Source organism: Typopeltis vanoorti, chromosome 3, assembly GCF_054136105.1.
Source record: "Typopeltis vanoorti isolate ZY-2024b chromosome 3, IOZ_Tvanoo_1.0, whole genome shotgun sequence".
In the NCBI taxonomy this organism is placed as follows: Eukaryota; Metazoa; Arthropoda; class Arachnida; order Uropygi; family Thelyphonidae; genus Typopeltis; species Typopeltis vanoorti.
Window position 1 is genome coordinate 76,885,801 of NC_143551.1, and position 25,812 is coordinate 76,911,612.

The following is a 25,812-nucleotide window of genomic DNA, read 5'->3' on the forward strand; positions in this document are numbered from 1 at the left end:
GGTGCTGTAGGCGAAGAATTAATTTTTATGGATGACAATGCCAAACCACATCATACACGAGCAGTGGAGATACTTCTGGAGAACGAGGATATTACTCGAATTGAATGGCCTGCAGACTCCCTAGATCTCAACCTCATAGAACACGTTTGCAACTCAACAGGGAGACACACTTATCCTTGCTCTGAAGGAGGAGTGAGCCATCTGAATGACTTGGTGCTAAGCATGATACAAAGTTGTGAGAACTGTAATGTGACGTTTGGTGTGGACATATTCCATACTGAAATATCTGTGCATAGTTTTCTGTAAGCACTGTACATTAATTCCTTAACTATGTCCTTATGAAATTTGTACCTTTTGTCACAAATGTATTGCAATTTAATTTGTTAAAATTCTTAACACATTTTTGCGTAATATAATTTAATAGTATGCTGGCAATAAATTTATGTCCACATTTGGTTGTAGTGATGAAATTTTTTCATATATAGGTAAGAATGAAGTTCATCCTTAGCTATTGGACATCAATGAATATATATATATAAAAATGGGGGAAGGGAAGGGAATGACATATTTGTTGCTTTATCCATTTTTTGTTCTTAAATCACTGGATAATAATGGGCAACTGATTTGTGTTTATTAAGGGATATTAAGTGAAGTACAGTCACATACAAACACTGTTCATGTACTATAAAATATCCACTGATTTTTATTTGCTAAATGGGGCCAAGAATATATATGTCCTATTAAATGAATTAGACATATATCAAGACAAACAATCAGACAAATAATTTTCTTAAATTTTGTGATTTAAAAATGTTTATATTTATTATTAAATGTCATGCAATAAGAATGTAAAATATCCTACCTCTCTTTCTTCTTTCAATTCCACTGAAGTTTTACTATATTTTGAAGTAATCTGAAATAATAATTAATTTAGATGTTTAACATTATGTTAAATGATGTTTAATATAAATATTTTGAGAACACAGGTGACTCCCATTATAGCAGTTACAGCAAACTCAGAACACACTACCAGAAAGTCCCCAAAGCTCCAGAGCACACCGCTATTCTAAAGAAAATTTATTATAGGAGACTATTTGCAATAACAAACTATTTAAACAGTCCCTACAAGTTTGCTATAGTGAGCTGATTATATTTTGTAAAGAGAAATATTAAAAATAAATAAAAAGAATGCCTGAATAATGAGCTAATAATTCAACGAGTCAGTAATAGTATATTATGCATGTTAGGAATAAGAGACTCTCCCCCTCTTAAGATATAAATCTGCATACTTTTTTTACAGTAATCTTTTGCAAAATTTTATTCATATTATCTTATCAGTGAACATTTAAAACCACTTTATCCTCAGTGACAGAAAAACATATTTCAGGACTGTTTAACACCAGAAGTGACCATGGTATTGTATGCAGTCAGATTCAAATAAATTTACAAAAAGAAAGAAGAAAATGTTTCAAGGACCAAACCAAAACATAAACATACACAAACTGAACATTTAAAAAGAAATATTTCAACATGAATAAACAACAGATTCAAAAATCTTAATATAGATAAGATTGCTAATCTATCAGAAAGTAATGACATCGTTATCCAGAATCTTTTGTAAGGCTGACTTAAAATTACTGGTAATCCAGAACATAAACAAACTGGAAGCCTAGTGAATAAAATTGAATATACTTAATGAAACACAATCAGAAAATGCATTGAGGAAGAAATATGAAAATTTAATTGTAAACTCATAGAACAATGACTGAAGTCCAACCACAGACTCAAAAAAAGCCAAACAGCAACTGATGAACAATACACAAATAGTTGCAGTCAAACACTACAGATATGTTAAAGAATTGAAAAATTTTACTCAATATTACATCAGGATGACAAAACAAATGAAAAGACAACAGTGAAATAACTGAAGTGACGCAAATTCTATCAAAGGAAGTTATGTGATGCATTAAACACATGCAAAATAGAAAAGATACAGGTGAGAATGGAGTCATGGCTGAACTTCTAAAAGCAGGTGGGGAAAATCTTGGCCAAACTTTTAATCCTGTGTCTGAAGAAACATAATAACCAAAGCATGGAAAAAGCTATTCTCATTCCGATATGCAAAAAAAAAAGGAGAAGTAGAAGACATGAAGAACTCTTGACCCATCAGTCGTCTACAAAGTGTTAACAAAGGTTTTGTGCAAACCTTGCACAACCAAAAGAACAAGCAGGCTTTAGAAGTGGTTTCAGCACTATGGACTATATCCAGGTTGTACATAAATTATTGCACTGTGTAATGAATACTAACTCCCATTCAATTTTTGTTTTATTGATGATGAAAAAATCTTTGATTCAGTAAAAAAAAATTGTGCAATAATTAAGGCACTACAGATTACATCCAGAGGCATAAGAAAAAGTGATGCAATATCCCCCCCCCCTCCAAACTATTCACAGCAGATTTAGAAGAAATATTCACACTTCTTGAGTTGTGAAAAAAAGGTCTGAATATTAACAGGAGAAATTTAAGTCATTTACACTTCACAGATAACAGTCATCTTTACTTCAAGTCTATATCTATGAACTCCAAATTGCTAGCAAAACTGCTGGCTTTAGATAAACCTAAAGAAAACTATGTTCAATACCTATGTGCAACCAGAAATAATAAAAATTGATAATGATGAAATTGAACAAGTAACTCATTACATATACAGGATGGTCCATAAATCACAAAGGGTTAGAGATAACTTTTTTATTTATTAATTATTATTTTTATAATGAAATACAGATAGTGGTAAGGATTATACATTGGCTATTCGTAACTGTAATTTTTAAAAGAAAATACAACACAGACCAATATTAACTAAAATAAATTTAAGTAATACTTCCAATATTTCAGCAAAGTAAAATTGCTATTGTCAGGGAACAAAATATAATGAGATATGTGTGCACAGGCACTACATTAAGTAATGAAGATGAAGCATGTCAACTAAGAGTAGGCCTAAAGCTCTAAATAATGGACCCTAATGGGTTAAATTGGATGTCTGGCTGAAGTATGGAGGATGAGCGCTTCCCAAATTTGGGGCAGTTTCATGCAACCAAATTTACTAAGGTTAGAGTAGTTTCTTAAGGCAGAAGCAGATTCAAGGAAAAGTCTTTTGTATTTACATTTACTGCGATAGAGTAAAGTGGTTTTCTTCCATCATATTCTATGGCAGATGTCCAAAGTGTGGTAAGCAAGTCTTGAGTGGTGGATAGTCTGTATGTTCGGCAATTCTGATGTTGGCTGTCCTGCCTGTTTGGCCATAGCAGGATAGTTTACAACTACAGGGGGACCTGAGACCGGTCTTTGGTGTGCACAGATTTGGTAATCTGTACACAATAATCTGTTTCTTTCTGTTGAATTGAATGTTAAGTATGAAGACAGATTGATGGAATGCCATTTACAGAACTTCTTGAATGGGAGGAGGAGGTAGAGGACATGGCTGAGATATAAGCTGGTATGTGGGTGTTGTCATAGAAGATTTTTTGTGGAATGTTTAAGGAAAAAATCTCTCAACCCTCCACCTTGCTTGTATAAAAAGGATGCAAGCAAGGTGGAGGGGTGAGAAGCAGGTTCTCTGTATGGAGAGTGGTTGATGGTTGGAATGCACTGCCTTGGAGTGTGGTGAATATAGAAATGGAAAACAAGTTTCGAAGATGGTTTGATGTGGGAGATCCCCCACTGGTGTATCTCACAGTAGAGTGTGTCCCACAATGAGTCTTCTGACTTCATAGGTCTAATATTAATAATAGCAATAATAAAAATAATAATATACTGCATTGGCATTTAGCTGCTGGATGGCTTGTGAATCAAGAGTATTTTATCATCATCATCATAAATTTCCTAATATGTACCCTCAAGTTACTATGACAGCACTACATGATTAAGTTGGAATTATTAATCTCCTATCAATAATTTTCCTCAAAAAATCTATTACTTGTGAGCACTCCAATACTGTCATAACTAACATTTCGTGCTTCTGACTGAATCAATAACCTAGACCTTGGTCTTCCTATGGGTCTCTTTCCTGCCATCAAACATCTATTTTGCTAACCTTTCTTCACCCATTCTTAGATTAGCTCTGCAAAACATTCTTGGATGCTAATAATGTCAAATTCCTTTCTAATATCTTCATTTTTAATATGATTCTGCCATTGATGCAATCAGTTCATTCCCCTAATTTTTTCTCAGAACACTTATATTCGTGGTCTCTAGTCTTTGATCTAGTGCTTTATTTCTAACCCAACTCTCAGATCCATAACTTAAAACTGGTTCAAACACTGTCTTGCATACTGCTAGTTTGGTGTTTTGGTTAGTTTTTGATACCTCCAGTATTGATATGTACTTCTCTTTGAATTCCTCTTGAAAATTTTCTAATATGGTTCTGTCACTGCTTGGTTCATTTAAGTCTTTCAAAGTAATTACTCCAGGCATCTAGGATATCCTTATATTCAGTTTTCACATCACCTTTATCATATTCTTTTACAGTACTCTTTCCTCCATTTCTAAGCTTCTTCAATAGCCTGCAGAACATTTTGGCACCTTCCTTATATTTATTTTCTATATTCTTACCAAAATCTTTCCCTGACTTTTGTTTAGCTACTTTTTACACACAGCTTAGCTCTCTTACATTTTTCTCTGTATTCTTTTAGGGCATCTGTTGATCTATTTGCTAGAAAATTTTCGCATGATTTCTTCTTTTCCTGGACTGCTTCTTTAACTTCTTGTGTCTATCACGGTATCCTTATTTTTCTATCCTTGCATACAACTTCACCACATATCTCCCTAGCTGAATCAATCAATGTCTTCTTCAGTTTGTCACTGAGACTCAAGGTTTGGTTCTTGTTTTCGAACTGATGCAAATTTTCTTCAATAATGTTTGCATAGTTGAGTTTACAATTTATCTGTAAAAGCTGCTCAACTTAAATTCTTTTTAAAACTTTCTTACATACTGTTCTTTTCAATGTGATATCCATTTTTATCCTGCTTAGTACTAATGGTCACTTCTAATTTCGAATCCTCTGTACATTCTTGTATCCTGAACCAGTTTCATGATATCACTATCAACAATGATGTATTTCTTATTTCTTCTGTCTTCTCTCAATGTGAATTTGTGCACATCTTTATGTTTTGAAACATGGTGTTAGTAATGACTTCTTCCTTGATGATGAAAAATAGCAAAGCTTATTTACTGATGGAGTTGGTGAATATTCTTGTCACATCAAAACACCTTTCGTGCCACCCTCTGTAATTGGGTAGCCAGCTTCCTCTCTGGTCGTTATCTGTGAGTCATGGTATATGGCTCCCTCTCTTCAAGCTTCATCATCAAAGCTGGAATGCCTCAAGGCTCTGTCTTATCACCTACTCTCTTTCTCTTGTTCATAAATGACCTACTTGCAATCAGAACTAATTCTATCCACAGCTTTGCTAACGATAATACTCTCTACTCATCCTACTCATTTGACAAACCATGCAGTACTCCGGCATCCCAGGCCACAAAATCGTCTACATCAAGAATGATGATATGACGCACTTATAATGAAGGAAAGAGAATACAAAAAATAAATAAAGAAGAAAAGATAAAAAAACTGGATTGAATTTTTGTCATGTCAGAGAAATATATTAAATGGGAACAAGACAATGTTATACAGATTAATGAAGAAAAGAAGGATGAGGTTCTTTTAATATTTGGAGATTGAAATCTTGTAACTACCAAAAGAGGTATTTGGATGATGTGGCAATGCTTTTTAAAGATATGTTAAATAAAAATAAAAGATATAGTGAAATAAACTTGAATAAATACAGAGATAACAGGGAAATATTTCTGGCATTATGGCCAGATGAAAAATGGAAAATCCTCTAGGAGAGATGATTTACCTTGAACTGATTTGAGCTTCTGGTAATTAGGACTGAAATGATTGTATGACATCTAGACATCTGGAGAAAGATGGTGATATCTGATGACTGTCCCAATATATCACATAACAGAATCTCAAGGAGGGAATGGCAAATACAAAGAAATAACATGATTGTATAATTGTGTCACGATTTATGAAAGGATAATGGCAACAAGGGATAAAAAGAGGAAAATCTATGAGAAGAGCAGCTTGATTTTAGAAAATGAGAATAACTGTTAATTTGTTTTTTTTTTGTAAGGAAAATGATAGAGAGAGAGAATGGGAAATTGGAAAAAGTCTATTTATGGTTTTTCCCAGATTTGGAAAAAGCCTTTGATTGTTCAACAGGAAAAAAAAAAGTTTAAAAATTGGTATAGGAACAGAAGAAATAATGACCAAGAATGTTAAATAGGTTATGTATTAACAGCATGAAGAGTGAGATTATGGTTTTAAATCAGACAAAATGCACAAGTTAATGGTGTTAGACATTTTTGGACAAATCTTGCAGAGTAGTGAAACCTTCAAACATTTGCTAAATGTATTTTCTAGTGATGGAAGTTTAGCCTAGGAGATATCGAGGTGGATTTCCATGGGTCAAAGCCTTTTTAAAGAGTAAGTGAGATATCATTGTGGTCCTACTAAAATGTAAGTTTTCTATTATGAGAAGTTACTTTTTACCTATTTTGTCTTATACAGCAAAGACAGACATGGAATTAACAAAAAGAAAACATAGGTAGGATACAAGTAATGAAAATGAGTTTTGATGACAATATTGGGAAAAAAAAAAGATAGAATTAGAAATATGGACATTAGGAATGTTCTGAGACTAGAAAGTGTTAAAGAAATGCTCGGGAACTTCTACTTGAAGTGATTTGGACATATTACTTCAAGTAGAATGAATTCAGAAAGAATACCAAGAAGAATGTATGAAAGTAAAATTGACAGGGAAAGGCCAAGAGACCAGATAAGAGAAGATGTAGAAAAAAGAAACTTTAGAAAGTTTATTTTTCACTTGGTTAGACTATAATAAATTTAGTTTAATCCTTTATCCAAGTGTGAGCAAACAAAGTTTGCGCCTGAAAGTATCTTCAGGACTGGGGTAAGGTGGTACCAACCACGCGCAACTCGTTGCAAAGGTGGAGCAAGCTAATATCACTCCTATCTCAGTATCTCCCATAATGCAAAACACATCTCCTTGCGGATATGTATAATGTTATGCATTAAGGGAAGGGCCACTATCTAGACTAGTTTCGACCTTTATTGAGGTCTCTTCAGTGGGAGCCAGGCCCAAGTGGAGATACCAGGCAGAAGCATTAGCAAGGTCATCTCTAATGCTTCTGCCTGGTATCCCCACTTTGGCCTGGCTCCCACTGAAGAGATCTCAATAAAGGTCGAAACTAGTCTGGGTAGTGACCCTTCCCTTAATGCATAACATTATACATATCCGCAAGGAGATGTGTTTTGCATTATGGGAGATACTGAGATAGGAGTGATGTTAGATTGCTCCACCTTTGCAACGAGTTGCCCGCTGTTGTAACACCTTACCCAAGTCCTGAGGATACTTTCAGGGGCAAGCTTTGTTTGCTCACACTTGGATAAAGGATTAAACTAAATTTTTTACTGCAATTTCGTACACACACACACACACAGCTCAAATAACTTGCTTCTATCAGATCCTGCAGTTGCCATTTATAAGTTTTCACCCAAAAAAAAAAAAAGCATTCAATTTACTGAATAACTATAATTTTGTTATCACATTATAAAGTTGACAATGCATGGAAATTACCTGGTTTACTTTTTTATCCTGAGACTGTCTTTCACGAGTGACACGAGACAGTTTTTCTTCCAACTGCTTCCTCTCTTCAACAGCTTGTTTAGTTTTTTCTTTTAGTTCTTCAATCTGTAAAATAAAGAGAGATAATATCAAATAAATTTACTATAAACAGAAAGTATTAATGATACTCCACTGCTTCCTTAATGCTATCTTTACCTGTATGGTAAGGAAGCCTGCACTGACCAGTGACCTCAAAAGATATGCCAGCAGTAGCTAAACTACTAGCAGGGCCTTCTTAGCTTGACAGGTCAAGAGGAAGGTGTCAGATTAAGAAAGATACTCTGATCCTCCAGGTTGGAGGTTTTGCACTGGCTGCTAACCTTACCAAGTAACAATTTCTATAATTCATATACTTCAACTAAAAAATTCATTGGAGAGAAACAAAATATCTAAGATTCCTTATTCTTTTACCTTTATCCTTATCTGGATTACAACCAGATAAGGATAAAGGTAAAAGAATAAGGAATCTTGGATATTTTAAAAATAGCCACCTGGAATGAAAGAAGTGCAACAACTAAAACCCAAAATACTAATATAGCTATAAGAGAAACAAAAAAGAAATTAAAGGGAACAAAAGATACACTGGTCTATTCCAATATATCTCTTTTGTTCCCTTTAATTTCTTTTGACAAAGATATATTGGAATAGACGAATATATCAGAGCTTCGAGTGGAGTGAAGTGACTATTTTAGTTGAACATAAGTTGAAAAATAGAATACCAAAAGTAAAATTCTGTAAATGATCAAATTATAGCAGCTAAATTAAAAACAAATAGAAGCTATTTAATTATCACATATATAATATAAAAGAACAAGATCTATAATTTATTATATTATTATTCAAGAGTCCATGCCCTGAAGAAGATAAAAAAGAGGATTCTGAACAGTTTGATGAGGAATTACAAAAACAAATAAATGTAATAAAAATTACTATATACGCTGCTTGGAAAGAAGTCGACAGACACCCCATGGACAAGGTGCATCGTGCCATGTAACCGGTATAAATTGGAAATATGTTCCCAATTCATTGAGCAATTGTGTCTGGGTGAAATGGCTGTGGGAAGGGAACTGACAGAGTTTGAAAGAGGTGTTGTGATAGGATGTCTGTTGCAGGCCTATTTGTTTGGCAAATTGTTCACAAATTGGGTCATCCCAAGTCAACCATCAGTGATACCACACCAAGATGATAGTATAGGGCGTTAACTGCAAGTGCTACCCAAAACACCTTATGGTCACTGAATGTGACCATAAGGTGTTTCTTCTTCTTCTCTTCAAAGATTAGGCATTTGCCTGTTCCAGATTTACTGGCCTTCCCTCCTCCTCTCTTTTTTCCTTTGATCTATATCTATCCATCTCTTTTGGTAGCCATTATCTTTCCATCCTAAAATAGAAGAAGATCTATCCTAAAAATCTTGGTGAGGTTTATTGACTATGGTAAGGTGCTACGAAAGATAATATGTAAAAACCACCATTCATCGGTCAACACATTGAATGCAGAGTTCCGGGCATCGACTGGAAAATGAATCTGCACAAAAGCATTCAGAACCGAGACTTACAACATGGGTTTCCATAGTAGGACCACAATATGCATTTAAATTTCACAACGAAGGAGGTAAGTACCTTTCATATAAAGGGGTTGACACTTAAGGGCCAAAACTGGAATGCAGAGAACCATCCAAGGCTTCTGAGCTAATGCTCAATCCTTACCTTCTTGTGATATATCCATTCTTAGGTACTTACCTGGATACTGAATGAATAAATATGGGCTGGTAATTTGCGATTTGGCCAATGAAATCGTATTCTTATTGGCTTAAACTAAAATAAAATTATGGTACAATAAGAAATTTCATGCTGGTTGGGGTGTCATGGGTTAAATAAGCACCCCCCCCCCCCCCACACACACACACATCCACCAGCTGTTTTCATCAGGGAATCAGGGTGAACAGAGAAAAGTCAACTACTGGAAAAAACAACTCTACTTCCAGCAATGTTCAAATTTTTAATGGCACTTGTGGCATAATGAAAGTGGTTTATTAAACACAAGTATTCACAAAAATATATAATAATAAATTTTATCACTGAAAATATTTTAACTAGAAACTAATTGGACATCATCAGTGCATAAGCATAATCATGAGATGATGCTAGAACAAAGAATGTTAGTCATATTTACAGAGCTGAGCCACATGCCACCTAATGGGTTGTCGCAATAAAATAAAATTACAGCCAAAATTTAAAGTTAAAAAAATTTAAATTTATTTAAATAATGAAATAACACACAGCATTATATTAAAAAAAAATAAAAATGGATAAAATAATAATTAGAAAGGGGGGAATGCATTATTGTTTGCCATTTATGCGGATGAGACTCTCCCAAATCTTGGCAATAGAGAGACAGTCATTACAATTTAAATTTGGGCAGTTTAAAAGTGATTCAGCACTCTCTTTAAATAACCACCCAAACCTAAACCTGCACCAATGTAAAAGGCGAGTATTGGACCATAAGATATTGTGGTCAGTGCCCACTCCAGGTTGAACTAGGCCAGATTTTTCAGTTTTATTGTTATTAATATAAGATTGGTATTCCTTATAGTAATTTTTCAACAGAACATCCTGTTTGTCTAAAATAAGAGAGGACTGTTTATCTTTAATAGATGGTAACCAGGAAGAGATTTTGTTGATAGGGAAGAAAGTAGGAACTAAATTGTATCTTTTCAAGATCTTGGCAATTATCTCAGAGATGCTTGTGATATATAGGACATGGACTTGCCTTACAGGTTTAGGGTTTTTTCCAAGCTGTCCAACAATTCTTGTTGGAGAGCTTTGGAATTGGAGCAGATAATATGTGGTCTGTTGGACAAACATTTGAAGATGCCTATTTTTTGAGATGGGTGATATACTGAATCGTCCTAATAAATGGCAAGCAATAGTGCATTCCCCCTCTTTCTAATTATTATTTTTTTTTTTTTTAAATATAATGCTGTGTCATTTCATTATTTAAATAAATTTAATTTTTTTCTAAAATTTAAATTTGGGCTGTAATTTAATTGAATTTTATTATATCCACCCACTAGGTGGCATCTGGCACATGGCTCAGCTCTGTAAATAGGATTAACATTCTTTCTAGCTTCACCTTGATTATGCTGATGCACTGATGATGACCAGTTTGTTTCTGGTTAAAATAATTGCAGTAATAAATTTAAATTATTATTATATATTCTTGTGAATAAGTGTGTTTAATAAACCACAGCAATGCTCAAGAATGGCATCATCAACATAAAAAGCATCAATGGAAAAGCGGATAAGTACCAGATTGACAGCATAAGATTTACTGAAACAAGCAAGACAAAAGACAATTTTTTTTCATTGATACTTCATGTGTTGATGGTACCCATCTTCAATTCTGTTGAGGAGTTTGTTGCAGTAGCAAACTTTTCATCAGACATTGTTTGTGCTGGTTCCCTGACAAAAACAGCCAGGGCCCTAGTTTAACCCCCCCCCTCAAAAAAATGAACAATAGAATCCCTGAACGTACATAATAAAGCCAAGTTTGATCAAACAGTTGTTTTAAGAAGAAGCATTTGTAAAATCACCGAAAATAAATACTCCTTTTGTTAAGGTTCAGATCAAACTAGAAGATTTTCGGTACCTGTCTGTGAGCATCTTGTTCCATTCTTGCTAAACGGTTTTCAAAGAAATGTCGCTGGGCTTCTAGTTGACTGGTTAAAAGATAGGTGTACTAAAAGAGTAAAAATTACAATTAGAGAGATTTAAAACCAGCTGTACAAGATGTTATAATTCTTATTAATGATAACCTTAGTATTATATATTCTAATCTTGAAGTTCAATGAATCCAGTAAATATCCAACATTATTTTACTGCCAAATAGTAAAAGAATTTGCCTTTGAAATCTGCCAAATTTCAAAAGTGAATGAGAGCTTATGGGTTATGGGAATATGACCTTCAGGTCAAAAGCCTTTTATAATGCATAAATTAAAAGATAAAACTCCACCTAAATAATATATATATTCACCTTTTATTAGTTGTTTTAATTGCAATTTCACAGGTCTGACAGCTGTTTCAAACTGCTGGCTCTCATCAGAGACAGGCAGGAAACAACCCTTTTCAATTCCATGGAATTAAAGTATGGAATATCATTCCATAAGCACACTCTTAGTTTGTAAAAATAAGTATTAAAAAGGCTTCATTTATGTTTAAAATGGTTAGGCAATGGATGAAAATAAACAGTTCAAAACAGCTATTAGGCTTAATTAAAAGCATTAATAAAAAGCAAATATACAGGGTCCTTGGCATAGTTTATCAATTTTTTAAGTAATACAAATCAAGGCAGTTTTCATGCCAAAAGCTGAATTCCTGTAAGTTCTCAGTCAATTTCAAAATACTCTTTCAAGTTTCAAAGACAAATGTTGTTTTGCTATTTGGCTATAAAACATCATCATCATAACACTAATTAAGAATATAGAACATATTGTCTGTTCTGGTCTCATACTGGATATTTATTATCCTTTCCTTTAACAGTTTTCTGATGCCAAAATGAAGCTTTAGGCTTATTTTTTTCTTCAATATTTAAATACTAGTTTAGTGATTCTAATATTTCGTGCCTGTCACAGAGAATCATGGAGGTATAATGTATGACCAATCATAGGCCTCTATGCTCTAGTCTAATCATTCCATATTTCCTTCCTTCCTTCCTTCATGTTACATGTATATAGGCATGGAAAATAATTATTAAACTGGATATATGAGAAATAGTAATATTAAACTTTCCTACTCAACAACTGAAGCTGCTATACAGCACTCAAATTGTGGTATGATCATTAAATGATCATACCACATTTCCTTCCTTTGTTTTACTACATGCATATTATTGGTTCTATATTGTACTCAGATGGTGTTTCCATGAAAGAGAAGAAATAATGGAATCACTAAACTAGTGTTTAATTTTATTTCTCAATGCTGTACTCATTCCATTAGCCTATAAAATGAGTTTTATGCATTAAAGTCTATATATGCACTTGAAAAAAAAAAAATTATATATATATAAACACACACACACACACATGCATGTGTGTGTGTGTGTGTGTGTATGATGTAGAATACTATAACTTTTTTTTTATGTTAATCCCAGACACAATTGTATGTTCTGTAGGTAGTTTTCAGTATTGAGACCACATTGTAATAAAAAGAGTTTATTAAAAAATAAACAATTAAAAAACCTGACAAGTTTCATGTGTCATAAGACTTACATCATCAGGGTTTGTAATGGTACATAAGTTTTACACAACAAAAGTCTATTAACAATTAATTACGCATATTAGATGTTTTTTATAATTTCACAACTGTTAAACAAATTGATAAACCAGAATATAAATGATATGTTCGTTACTGTATGCTTGTTGGAACATTGCTAGTTGTCAGGTTCTGTGGTTCACGTGTGCTATATCCTAGGTCCATGGTAGTTAAAATTTTTGATGAAAGCAGACCACACTTTGATGAAAGACCAAGCCTTGATTTTTATTGTACTGTGTAGGGATCCTAAGCATTTGTGCAGCTTCTTTAAATTTTCTTGTCAAACAGTTATGATCAATATATAGCATCTTTGCTTGTTGCCAAAGTACTTGATGGTCAGTAGTGGTTGTGTGGAATGTTAAACCTGATTTGTGCTCCCTTCTTTTTTTGACATCTTTTACATGTTCATACATGTGGATCTCTCCCGACCTTGCCATCTGGCCTACACAGCAAATGCCACAAGAGTAATGAATCTCATAGATGCCTGGTTTTTTCATGGGGTGGTGGCATTTTGGTGGATGTAGGAATCTTGATATTTTTTGTAAAGGTAAAAAAAGCCACTTTTATGTTGTACTTACAGATCAACATAGCCACTTTGTCTGTGACATTTTTGATGTATAACAGCATGATTGCATTCTTGAAATCTTGTTTAAGTAAGGGATTGCACGGCTGTATTAAGAATTTTTTTGATCGTCTTGGGTTCAAAACCGTTAAATGCAAGGTTCTGTGTGTAACATAATTCTTCATTTCTTTAAATTGGTGTGCTAGATATCTTGTATGCTCTGTTTCACAAAGTTTTAATTATGATCTTTTGCAATGGATGGTAGTGTGAAACAGCATTTAAAAGTCTTCCTGTTGTGGTAGGTTTATATGGAGGATAACCTTTTTTTCTCTTCATTTACTTCGACAAGGATATCAAGGAAATGTAACTTTTTGTGCCGTTCTAGTTCAATAGTGAATTTTATATTGGGATGTAAGTTGTTTAGATAATCTCTGAAAGCAATCAGCTCATCTACCGTTCCCGACAAAAATATCATCGATGTAACGTAGCCAAACTTTTGGTCTTTTCTGATAGGTTTTTAATGCATTTGTTTTGAAATTTTCCATAAACAGGTTGGCTAGAGTTGGAGAAAGGGGAGAACCCATGGCAAGTCCTTTATGTTCCCAATATATCTTAAAAAATGAAAATGGTGTTTTCCATGCAGTGTTTTAATAGTCCTACAGGGTCCAGTAGGAAAAGATTTTCAAGTAGATCCACTGTTCGTTTCTGGGTACATTGGTGAAAAGACTGACTATATTGAAACGTGCTAAGATGTCTGAAGGTTCTATATTTATATCTTTTACCTTTTCAATGAAATGCACACTATTATTTACAAATGATTCTGTTTTTTCCTATGTGTGGCATTATCATGTTTGTCAGATATTTCACTAAGTTTGAGGTTAGAGAATCTCTCTCATCTACAATTGGCCGTAACGGAATATCTTTTTTGTGAATTTTTGGTGCTCCATAAATTCTTGGGACCAATGGATGTTTTAATGATAAAGATGTTTTTAATCCTTCTGGCCAATTAGGTAACTTTTTGATCAGCTCATTGATTTTATTATGTGCATGCCATGTGGGATCCCTGTCTAAGGATGAATAGGTATTGGAGTCCTCTAATAGGCTGTTCATTTTTCTGGCATATTCGTCTGAATTCATAACTACTGTTGCATTTCCTTCATCTCCCTTGATTATTACTATGTTTTTATCTCGTCTTAATTCTTTAAGGGCTATGAATTCCGATTTAGATGATAAGTTTCTACGTAGTATTTTACATTTTAATAATAAGGCTGAAGTTTGTATACAAATGAAATCTGCTGAATTTCTACAAAGATTGTAGATTTCTTTCTCACTTTGTGCTATGATATCTACTTTTGGAATATTCTGTGGGGATAGGCAAAATTAAAATCTTTCATTATGAGAATTTTTTCCCGTTTTTGACAGGACTTTGGAAGAAAGATTAATCAACACTTTAGACTGATGTAGATGTTTTTCTTTTTCTTGTTGAAGCAAGTTAAACTTTTTTTTTTATTAAATTATATTTCTTATAATTTGCAATTGCTATAGCTTTGTTGGATGTAATTCTATCAATGTTATCCCATAGGTTGGATGGTAGCAATGTAGCCAATTCATTATGTACAGTAAACGTATTTTGATCAAGAGAATGGATCACAGCCACTAGATTAGAGCTTGCAAAGATCCATTCTCTTAAGATAGCTAGTTCTGTTTTTTTGTAGATTCTATTTGCTTTAGCTGAACGAAATGCATGTTTAATTCTAATGAACTTATGTACAATATCACTGTCTCTGCATCGAATCAGAAACGTTAAGTTGATGAAGTTCCCATGTTTAATGTGCAATGTTTCTAGTTGTGTTACTTTAGACCACATGTACTCACCGTGAGCTTCCAGGTGTAGACATAGGGCTCTGTGGTTAAGCAGTTCTGTAGGTAGTTTTCAGTATTGAGACCACATTATAATAAAAACAGTTTATTAAAAAATAAACAATTAAAAAACCCGACAAGTTTTGTGCGTCATAAGACTCGCATCATCAGGGGTAATGGTACATAAAAGTTTTACACAATTAAAGCTTAATTATGATTAATCAAAGCCTATATATGCACTTGAAAGAAAGAAAAAATACACATGTAAAAATATATATACATGTGTGTATATGTATATAATGGTAGAATACTGTAACTTTTTTTTTATGTTAATCCCACACACAATTGTATGTTGTTAGTACTGTGTAGGCTAAGGGTTAGATAATCCAGGAACTCTGCACTGGAAACCAAACAAAGTACTTTTCAAGCCACTTCAGGTCTCCAATAAGCAGGGCAGATCTCACACTGGGCATTAAATATCACCTAAATGCCACTGTTGGTTCAAACAGTTAGTTGGATAGCAGAGATGATATCTACTCGACCGATCAGATCAGCACACATTTCATTTACAGCACTCCATAGATTAATATTAGTGGTGAGCAAGGCATTTTTATGGTAAATGGAACTCCTTGTACAAATATCTAGTTAGACCTACTTACATGGAGATTTAATGATTAAATAAAATGAAGCTTTACCTACATACAATATATATCATAGTGACTAAATAGCATGGTGGTGAGATGAGTCAATTTTAGAAGAGAAGTTCCAGTTATAGTAAGAAAGAGAAAGCAGAGAAAAATGTGCAATCTCTTGACTGCTCAGAAGAACTAAGAGGAGGAAAGAGTTTGCACCACTTGGATATACATGAACATAACATATCTAATGCATCCATTTCATTTAATCTTATGTCTCAGGAGAGAAGAAAAAGAAGGTACATTATTCAGATGGATCTACATAACTGGAAGAGAGTGGATCACACTGCAGAGTAACACAACAAGACCTTATTATTGACTGAGATTGTTATTATTTTATTATCTGAGATCTCCAGAGAGTCAAGGACATCAAGGGAGGCTATAAATCACAAAAACCAGCTGTCATACTTTCCCTTAAATTCATTCACACTAGATGCATTCACTACTCCTAAAAGCAAACTATTCCACTCACCCACTGCTCTGAGAGAAAAACTTAACTTTCATGGATACCTAAGTGCTCTCTTCCCACCTTCCATATAACAAAAAATTTGATCAGACGATATCCTATAACACCCATTCAGAAGTTGATAGACCTATCATACCATGCCTCTCTCTCTCTCATGTTAACCAGAGTGTGTAATCCATTTATTTACAACCTGTCCTCATAATCTAAATCCTATAATCTGAATATAATCTTTGTAACTCTTTTTCACACCCTTTATAAAGTTTCTTTATCTCCTTGGAACCTGCAAGACTAAATCTGCACACAATAATTCAGTGTGGTCTCATCAAGGCCTTATAAAGAGACAAAATTACTTCCTTATTCTTATATGTCAAGGTTCGCTTCAACATCACAATTATCTTCAGAGTTGTATTTGCAACTTTTGCTATGTGACCTTTGAACTTCAAATTCCTATTCACCGTTACACCAAGATCCCTAGCCTCATCAGTTTCTTGTAGCATAACTCCACTAATATAATATGCCGCTGGATATTTCATCGCACCAAAGTGCATAACTTTACATTCACTAACATTAAATTAACAGCCATTTTCATTTGCACCCAATTTCCAGTCTATTAAAATCATTTTCTAAACACTGGATATCAGTAGCATTCTGATTGCCCTGATCTTTGCATCATTGGCAAACAATTGCACATCTCCTGTTAGACCCTTCCTAATGTCATTAATGTACAGATTGAACAACAATGGCTCAAGGATTGAACCCTGAGGTACCACTGATCACCTTGAATCTGGCAGATTCAAACCCACTGTATACCACTTTTTGATATCTGTCTGTCATTCATCTACTGATCCAAGTCAAGAGTTTATATTCCAATTTTTTCCAATATTTATGTCCCTGCTTTTGGCAAATACAAAATTTACAAATAAGACTTTATAGAAAAATTAGAATTAAGTACCTCATTTTTGGAAAACATACATAATCATGTAAATTACATGTCGCTACATAGGCACCTTTGCAAAATCATACTTGTGCAAACATTTCTGGAACCATAATGCTAGATTTCTGTAGATTTGATTCTAGTTGTCAACTAGATGAATTCTTTTCTGGGGATTTCTTCAGCCTGTTCCCAATTTAGTCTATCTTTAGGCAAGTAGGGTGTTTTTCTTCCAGAAACTTCAGTTTTTAATCCCACATCTCAGAAAAACTGATTGTAGAATTTACACTATTTCAAACAAGTGTTAAAGTTAAGGTAAAAGAGCTCTACTTCCTTTGAGGAATAAAATGATGGATAATTTATTTTATTGTTATGCATGTAAAATATTCATTGTAATGATGGTAAAGATATTTCTTTCTTTTTTTTTTTTGAGATAAAAGTGAAGGGTATTTAGGATCACCATCTACCATGATATAAAATGACCAACCAGAGAGAAAACTGGCAATCCAATCATAAAGTACATGAGGGAGACCATAAGATGGTAGTGTGGTATGAAGGCCTTGATGCAAATCATTGAATTTTTTCAAATCTTTTCATAGTCTGTGTCCAAAAGTGGGAAGATTAGCAAGATCTGCTGCACAATGAGAATGAGTATATCCATATTGGTGATCACTGAAGAAGCTGGCTGTCAAATGATTTTCTCCATTACATTTGAGAGCAATAGTATGATACTTTGATGGCTAACTTTTTATCTTCCTTCTCAAGGAAAGACTTGCTTTCATGCTGTTGGGTAGATGCTAGACAAGTATGACAGCTTGCACAGTCAATGTTAGCTGTAGTTGGCTGAGTGGTTAGTATATCCGCTCTCCAGCCAAAAGGATATGGTTCGAATTCCACCATGGGTATGGATGTTTGTGATTGTCTGTGAAAATACTAGTGGTAGTGGGCGGTAGATGGCATTGGTGTAGATGATGATGGTAGTTGCAGTTCATTGTTGTTGTTGTTGGTGGTGGAGATGGAGAACTGTAGAGTAGGCGTCGTCCCTCGATAAGCACAAAGACTGCTTGGAGGTGTTACATAATAATAATAATGTAGGATGAGGGCTAATCGCACAAATGGGCATGTAGATCAAATATATTAACTAAGTTATTTTAATTTCAATGGGAACTTTGCATCCATATAATTACTGACGTGTAAACACGTCAAGGTCAGTGGTTAATTCTGTAGTCCAAGTTTTAGCAGAATTCGTGGGATGCCAGGAGACTTATTGGTATCAAGACTACTGAGGATTTTTTTTTAATATTCTTCTGGTGAATGTCAGGGGAGGCATGCTGCTGAACAGTTCTGATATAGAAAGAGGTGATTTACCTTAGTTGCCTATACAACAGTTCAAGAAAACAACTGGTGCCAAGATGTTTGCCTTATCCTTGAGTGATGCCACCATAGAACCCTCAGGATTTTAAAGAGGTAAAACCAAGGAAGGACAGAAGTTATACTCAACAGCCTTTGCAAGGGACCAGAAGGCTGAAATGCTATTTGAATTGAAGAGTTTTTGGAATATGGCACTTACTTCTGCTATGGATTTATTAATTTTTTTAAATTAATAAAGCAGTAAAGGCAGCATATGAAGGCAAAGCAATCGTCAGGTAGAGCAAACTGTATAGCAGAGATTCCAAGTTTAATAACCTTTGAGAAGAATGTCTAGTCTAACAAAAGAGCATGCATGATGTAATTAGGATAGCAGAGGTGAAATGTAGTTGTGGAAGGTGGGATTCAGAAAGAAATAGATCAGGTTCTGATGCCTGCAGGTGATAGTTTGACCATTAATATTGGTACTGATTCTCTGGATGTTGGGTGAAATGGATGTGGAAGAGTTTTTTATTTTATGAAATTATGATGTTATTTTGGCATTTGGGGGTGGGGGGGGGATACATTTCTTTTTTTCTTTTTTTTTACAATTTTTTGGGTTATATATTTTTTAACCACAGTGATACTAGTAGTAATTTGGTTATGACTCATGGTTGATATTACATTACTCCCAACATACCCAGACAGATATCCTCAGCAGCTTTCCCTGCATGCTGATAGAGCACTCACTTTAGGCACGAGCCAACAAAACAAAAAAACAGCATTATTATTTGGAAGTTGATCAGGAAACCTCCAAATGTGTTACCATCAGGTTCAGCTCTATATACTCTCTAGAGCTTAACCTGATGGTAACACATCTGGAGGTCCCCTCCCTTCCAGAAGTTAGCCTGCAGAAACTGCTTTACTGCTATACCCTGAAATGGAAGAGATGATAGCTCTTGGTTCATTAATAACAGTGTGTTGAGGATGTGCAGCAAGACCATCAGCTGTGAGAAAAAAGGGGTGATATAAACTGGAGATGAAATATAGCAGTCACCAGTTTGCACCTTTAATAAGCAGGACAAGTGGTGTCTCATCAAGTGTTGAAAGTTACCTACCACTTAGAGGTCTAGTTGGAATTTCCGCTTGTCAGAGAAGATATGCTTGTAAGGTGGTGCGGTATTACTAGAAAAAACTTTCTCAATATACTGAAATGTCAAAATATCAAGTGGTGCAGGACTCACAGAAGGCTGAATGAACAAGATGCCAGTATGGCTAGGCATTGAGATTGCACATAAATGTTTTGAATTAACTCTGAAAAAGCAAATCGGGGTGAGGATTGTATTTTGTTGAATAATACAAAATTTCATGCTAAAGCCAATATGAAAGTCACTGAAATGTTTTTATTAATATTTGCACATTTTAATGTAAAAAATATTAGTAAACTACAAACTATGCATGTCAAATCAGGTGGCCACATGACAGTATTAGCTGTCATGTTACCATATATCTGGTTATTGGGTAACAAATCATCTTTGCCCACTAGAGGGCCAGACGGATGGTTGTGTTTTCAGAGAGCTCCCGAAAGCTAAGTACAATTTTGAGTAAAAATTAGAATATAGGTTAAAATCATAACATAATATTGCCTAATTTTGGTAGCTTGTTGTGTCTGTGGGATTTTCGTGTGAATTACGTTATTTAATTTAGTATATAACGTTAGGTTTCGTAGATTTGAATATGGCACCAATGCGATGTAAGATAATGGCATCCAAAAATACGATGCCATTGTACAAAAACTATAATGTGAGAGAGTTTGTCCAATGTGATGTGTGTGGGATGTATGCATTCCTGAATGAGGCTGGAATTTGGATTGAAAGTGATAGTGGTGAGAGAATGTGCAGAAAGTGTAAGCAAAGTGAGGAGTTGAAGTATGTGTCAGGTAGTGAGATAGTTATGGTTTAAATGATAAAAATAATGAGGAATTATTTGTAGGAAGTGAGATCGCTAGGTTGCGCGCGGTGATACAAAATGCGCAGCAGCAATTAGAGCACCTGCAAAACTCTTTCCAGAGTGATTCGGCTAACATAAAAAACAGTGCAAGAATGAGAGAGTTTCTGAAATGAAGGAAAGAGTGTTGTATGGCGACTCGTTATTAAGAGAGGTGATAGATGGCAGTGTAACTAAATCGTACTTACCGGGTGCGAAATTTAAGGATGTAAGTGAGAGTATTAGAGTGCAAAAACAGAGGGTGAAAGAATTAATAATTGTGGCGGGTACGAATGAATTGAAAGGTGATAAATTTTTTATGAGAGAGGACTTGAAAGTATTGTTAAAGGTAGCGAAAGAAAAGAGTGACAGAGTTAGAATGGTTAGTCTGTTGCCGCGGTATGACAGAGAGGAGTTTAGGAGGAGGGCCATAATCGCAAATGACATTATGCATAGGTTATGCAGATGGTGTGGTGTGGAATTCGTGGACGTGTGGAATGAGTTTGAAGGGCGAAAGGACTTATACAAGATGGATGGGCTGCATTTGAATGGACTTGGTGTGCGGAGACTGGAAAGAGTGTTGCTGAAAGAAGTGAAAATGGATGTGCAAAACCAGGGAAACTAGAACTACCAAGGAGGGGGGGGGGGAATGGATATGCAGACATCAGTGAGACAGATGAGTGTAAGAATGTATATAATGTACCCGAGCCAGCACTAAGGACAAAAAATGGGAATGGGTCATTTAGAATAACGAATCAATATAGGGGTGGGACTAAGGGATCACTGCATTTCATGTATACTAATGCCAGGAGTATAGGAACAAGAAGGAAGAATTTTTGGCCTTGATTGGCTCTTCCTGGCCACAGGTTATTGGCATTAGTGAAACATGGCTGACGGAAGAAGATATAGTTAGTGGGATAGAATGTGTAGGTTAGAGTGTGTTTAGGAGGGACAGAGAGAATAAAATGGGGGGAGGGGTATTATTGATGATAGCTGATGAACTGCAGCCAAGGAGAATTGAAGTTGTATCGCAGGATAGTGAAAGGAGCTCATTTGAGGCTATTTGGTGTGAGATTGAGACTGGCAGAATAAAATATACAGTTGGGTGCTGCTATAGACCAGGTGATGGAATAGATGGTGGAGATAGTATGCATAGGGAAATTGATGAAATGAGTGGAAGGAGGGTAATTATTATGGGGGATTTCAACTATGGTAACATTGATTGGAAGGAGGAGAGGACACATGTGAGGAAGGAAAAGGATTTTATTCAATTATTAAGGGATAACTATCTGAGACAGCATGTAATTGAAAATACTAGGGGTGTGAGAGTGCTTGACCTGGTAATAGCATCTGAGAATTTGACTGTATTGAATATGACCATGTTGCCACCTATTGGTGAGAGTGATCATAAGGTCTTGACCTGGGAGGTGGCTAAAGGTGTGGAATTTTCGATTAAGACAGGGTATATGTAGAATTACCGTGCTGGCAAGTATGACAAGCTTAGGAGATTGCTTGGATCAGTGCCATGGCATGTACAACTGAAAGGGCTGGACGTCGATAGAGCATGGGAAGTGGTCAAAGAGCATTTACAGGAGGTAATGGCTGATTGTATACCTAGGGTCCGAATAGTAAAACAAGTAGGGGTTAAATGGATGAATAACACCATTAAGCTTGAGCTGCAAAAAAAGAAACAGCTGTGGAGGGAATTTAAAGAAAGGGGTGACCTGCAAGCACACGAACGGTATAAAGTGCAAGCCAGAAAGGTAACGAGTGTGGTAAAAAAAGCAAAAGCGGATTATGAAAGTAAACTATCTTTGCAAGCAAAAGAGAATCCAAAACAGTTCTTTCAATATGCTGCAAGCAAGAAAAAAACTGTACATGGCAAAATGATTTTAAGGAATGACGATGGTAAGGAGGTCACTGAATCAGTCGATATAGTGGAGTTACTGAGCGCGCATTTTGCAAAAGCATATCATCCAGGTGGTCACATTGAAAAAATGAAGGAACCATTAGTTTATACGGGAATAGTGATGAATGAAGTGGAGGTGACTAGTCTATTACAGAACCTTAATGTGAACACATCTGTGGGATTGGATGGTATACCGGCACGGGTCTTGCGTGAAGCGGCTAAAGAATTATCAATGCCCTTGACCATGTTGTTGGGGTGCTTAAGGGTCAAAGCTGTATAACTGAGAGGAGACCTCCACATAGCCTTTAAAGGAATGCAGAGAACCGACCAGGGCTTCTGACCTAATGTCCAATCCTCACCTTCTCGTGGTGCACCCTGTTGGGTATCTACTTTGATACTGAACGAACGAGGATGGGCTGGCAATTTGGGATTTAGCCGACCAAATTGTATTCTTATTGGTTAAACCAAAATATAGAATGATGGTACAACATGACAAAATTTCATGCCGGCTGGGGCGTCACCCGGTTAAACAAGGCCCCCGTTGTTTTCACCAGGGAACCAGGGCGAACAGCGAAAAGTCAGCTACTGGAACAAATCTGAAAATAAACCCCAACTCAACATCACCAGAGTTAAAGATCGGTACTATCAACAAGAAGCCTGAATGGCAAAGAAATGGAGCTAACTGAGGAATTAGATAAGTACCAGATCGACATAATAGGGGTGACTGAAACAAAAAAGACCAAAACTGGTGAGATCTTTCTGAGCAATAAATACAAAATGTTATATTCAGGCAATGACAATCAAGGAAAAGAAGGAGTAGCCATAGTATTCAACACAAAATACGAGGCTAATCTTCTTGAATGGCAGTCAGTCTCAAGTAAAGTAATGTGGACAAATATGAGAATGGGGAACTGGACAATGAGACTTATTTGTGCCTATGGTCCCACAGAAGGTTCTACTAAGGTAGAAGTGGAGGAATTTTTTGACGCTTTAGAAAAAGCAACTGACACAATGAAAAAGGAAAAGTTCGTCCTTGTTGGGGATCTAAATAGCAGAGTAGGAAATGATTGTGAGACATACAAAAATATTTTGGGAAAATTTGGAGACAAGAGCAAAGCTAATAATAATGGCAAATATCTGTTGGATTTCTGCTCAGGACATGGATTGGTTATTACTAACACCATGTTCCAACATAAAAATGTGCACAAATTCACATGGAGAGAAGAGGCTAGGAATAAGAAAAGTCTAATTGACTATGTTATTGTTGATAGTGATGTTTTCTCCCTGGTGCAGGACACCAGAGTGTACAGAGGATTTGAAATTGGAAGTGATCACTATTTAGTCTTGAGCAGGATAAAATTGAATTTCATATTGAAAAGAATAACATGTAAGAAAGTTTTAAAACGAATAAAAGTTGAGCAGCTCTCAGATGTGAGCTGTAGACTAAAATACACAAAGATTATTGAAGGAAAAATGAAAGAGTTTGAGAACAGGAATCAAACCTTGGAGATTCATTGGCAAACTCTGAAGAAAACATTGACTGATTCTGCCAGAGAGGCATGTGGTGAGGTTGTTTGTAAGGATAAAAAAATCAGAACTCCCTGGTGGACACAGGAGGTTAAAGAGGCAGTGAAGGAAAAGAAGAAAGCATACCAAAAGTTCCTGTCAAATAAGTCAGCTTGTGCTCTTAGAGAATATAGAGACAAATGCAAGAATGCTAAACACTGGGTAAAACTAGATAAACAAAAGTCATGGGAGGACTTTGGCAAGAATATAGAAAATAAATATCAAGAAGGAGGCAAAATATTATGGAGGTTGTTGAAGAAGCTTAAGAATGGAGGAAAGAGTGCTATAAAAGGAATTAGAGATGATAAAGGTGACATGAAAACAGGAGAAAAAGATATCCTTGAAGTATGGAGTAATTACTTTGAAAAACTGCTAAATGAAACAAGCAGTGATGACAGCACAGTGGTAAAAAACACTGCCCAGGCATGCAGTCAGGAATACATATCCATACTTGAAGTAGAAAAAGCCATCAAAGGCTTGAAATGTGGAAAGGCAGCAGGAGTAGATGATATTCGACCAGAAATGCTGAAGTATGGTGGTATAAGAGTCTTACAGTGGCTGCACTGCATAGTTCAGAAAGCCTGGACAGAGGGACGAATTCCCGATGATTGGAGTAGAGCTCTCATAGTACCCATATATAAAAAGGGAAATAAAACTGCATGTGAGAATTACAGAGGTATTTCCCTACTGAGTGTTCCTGGCAAGATCTATACAAGTATACTTGAGAAACGGTTGAGAAGAATTGTGGAAGAAAAGCTTGGTGAAGAACAAGCTGGATTCAGGCCAAATAGAGGCTGTCAGGATCAGATCTTCACTTTACGACAAATAGTCGAGAAAGCATGGGAATATAACAAAGATCTGTATTTAAGTTTTGTCGATCTGGAAAAGGCATATGACAAGGTGCCAAGAGAGAAGCTATTCAATACGCTGCAGTTATATGGTGTCAATGGGACATTATATCAAGCAATACTTAGTCTTTATTTGAGTTGTAAGTCAGCAGTTAGAATTGAAGGAAGTACAGGAAGATGGTTTATTGTTAAATCTGGTGTGAGACAAGGATGTACATTATCCCCTCTGTTATTCATTATCTATATGGATCGCATTATGAAGGAAAGTGGTATAAAACATGATATCGAAATTGCAGATGTTAATGTCAGCTCTTTGCTTTATGCGGATGATGTTATACCTCTAAATAAATCCGCTACAAGTCTGCAAGATTCTCTGACTAAATTGAATAGCTCTTGTAATAGATATGGTATGAAGGTCAGCAATAAAAAGACAAAGACAATGAAAATAGGCAGAATCATTGAAAATGTCAACTGTGTTGTGAATGGAGAACCTGTGGAACAAGTAAAACATTTCAGCTATTTAGGCACGATTTTTACTGAAGATGGTAAATTAAATATAGAAATA

General features: G+C 35.3%; 1 protein-coding gene across 1 annotated transcript in view; it reads right to left on the reverse strand.

Annotated features, from left to right (window-relative positions):
- The window catches only part of LOC150108289 (BRCA1-associated protein), a 257,850-nt gene that overhangs the window by 32,896 nt on the left and 199,142 nt on the right, over window positions 1-25,812 (reverse strand). Inside the window, exons 13-15 of the mRNA XM_090415728.1 lie at window positions 11,420-11,509; window positions 7,724-7,837; window positions 863-913 (exon numbers count right to left, since the gene is read on the reverse strand). Coding sequence (XP_090271854.1) covers window positions 863-913; window positions 7,724-7,837; window positions 11,420-11,509 — 255 coding nt within the window. The remainder of the gene's footprint in view (window positions 1-862; window positions 914-7,723; window positions 7,838-11,419; window positions 11,510-25,812) is intronic.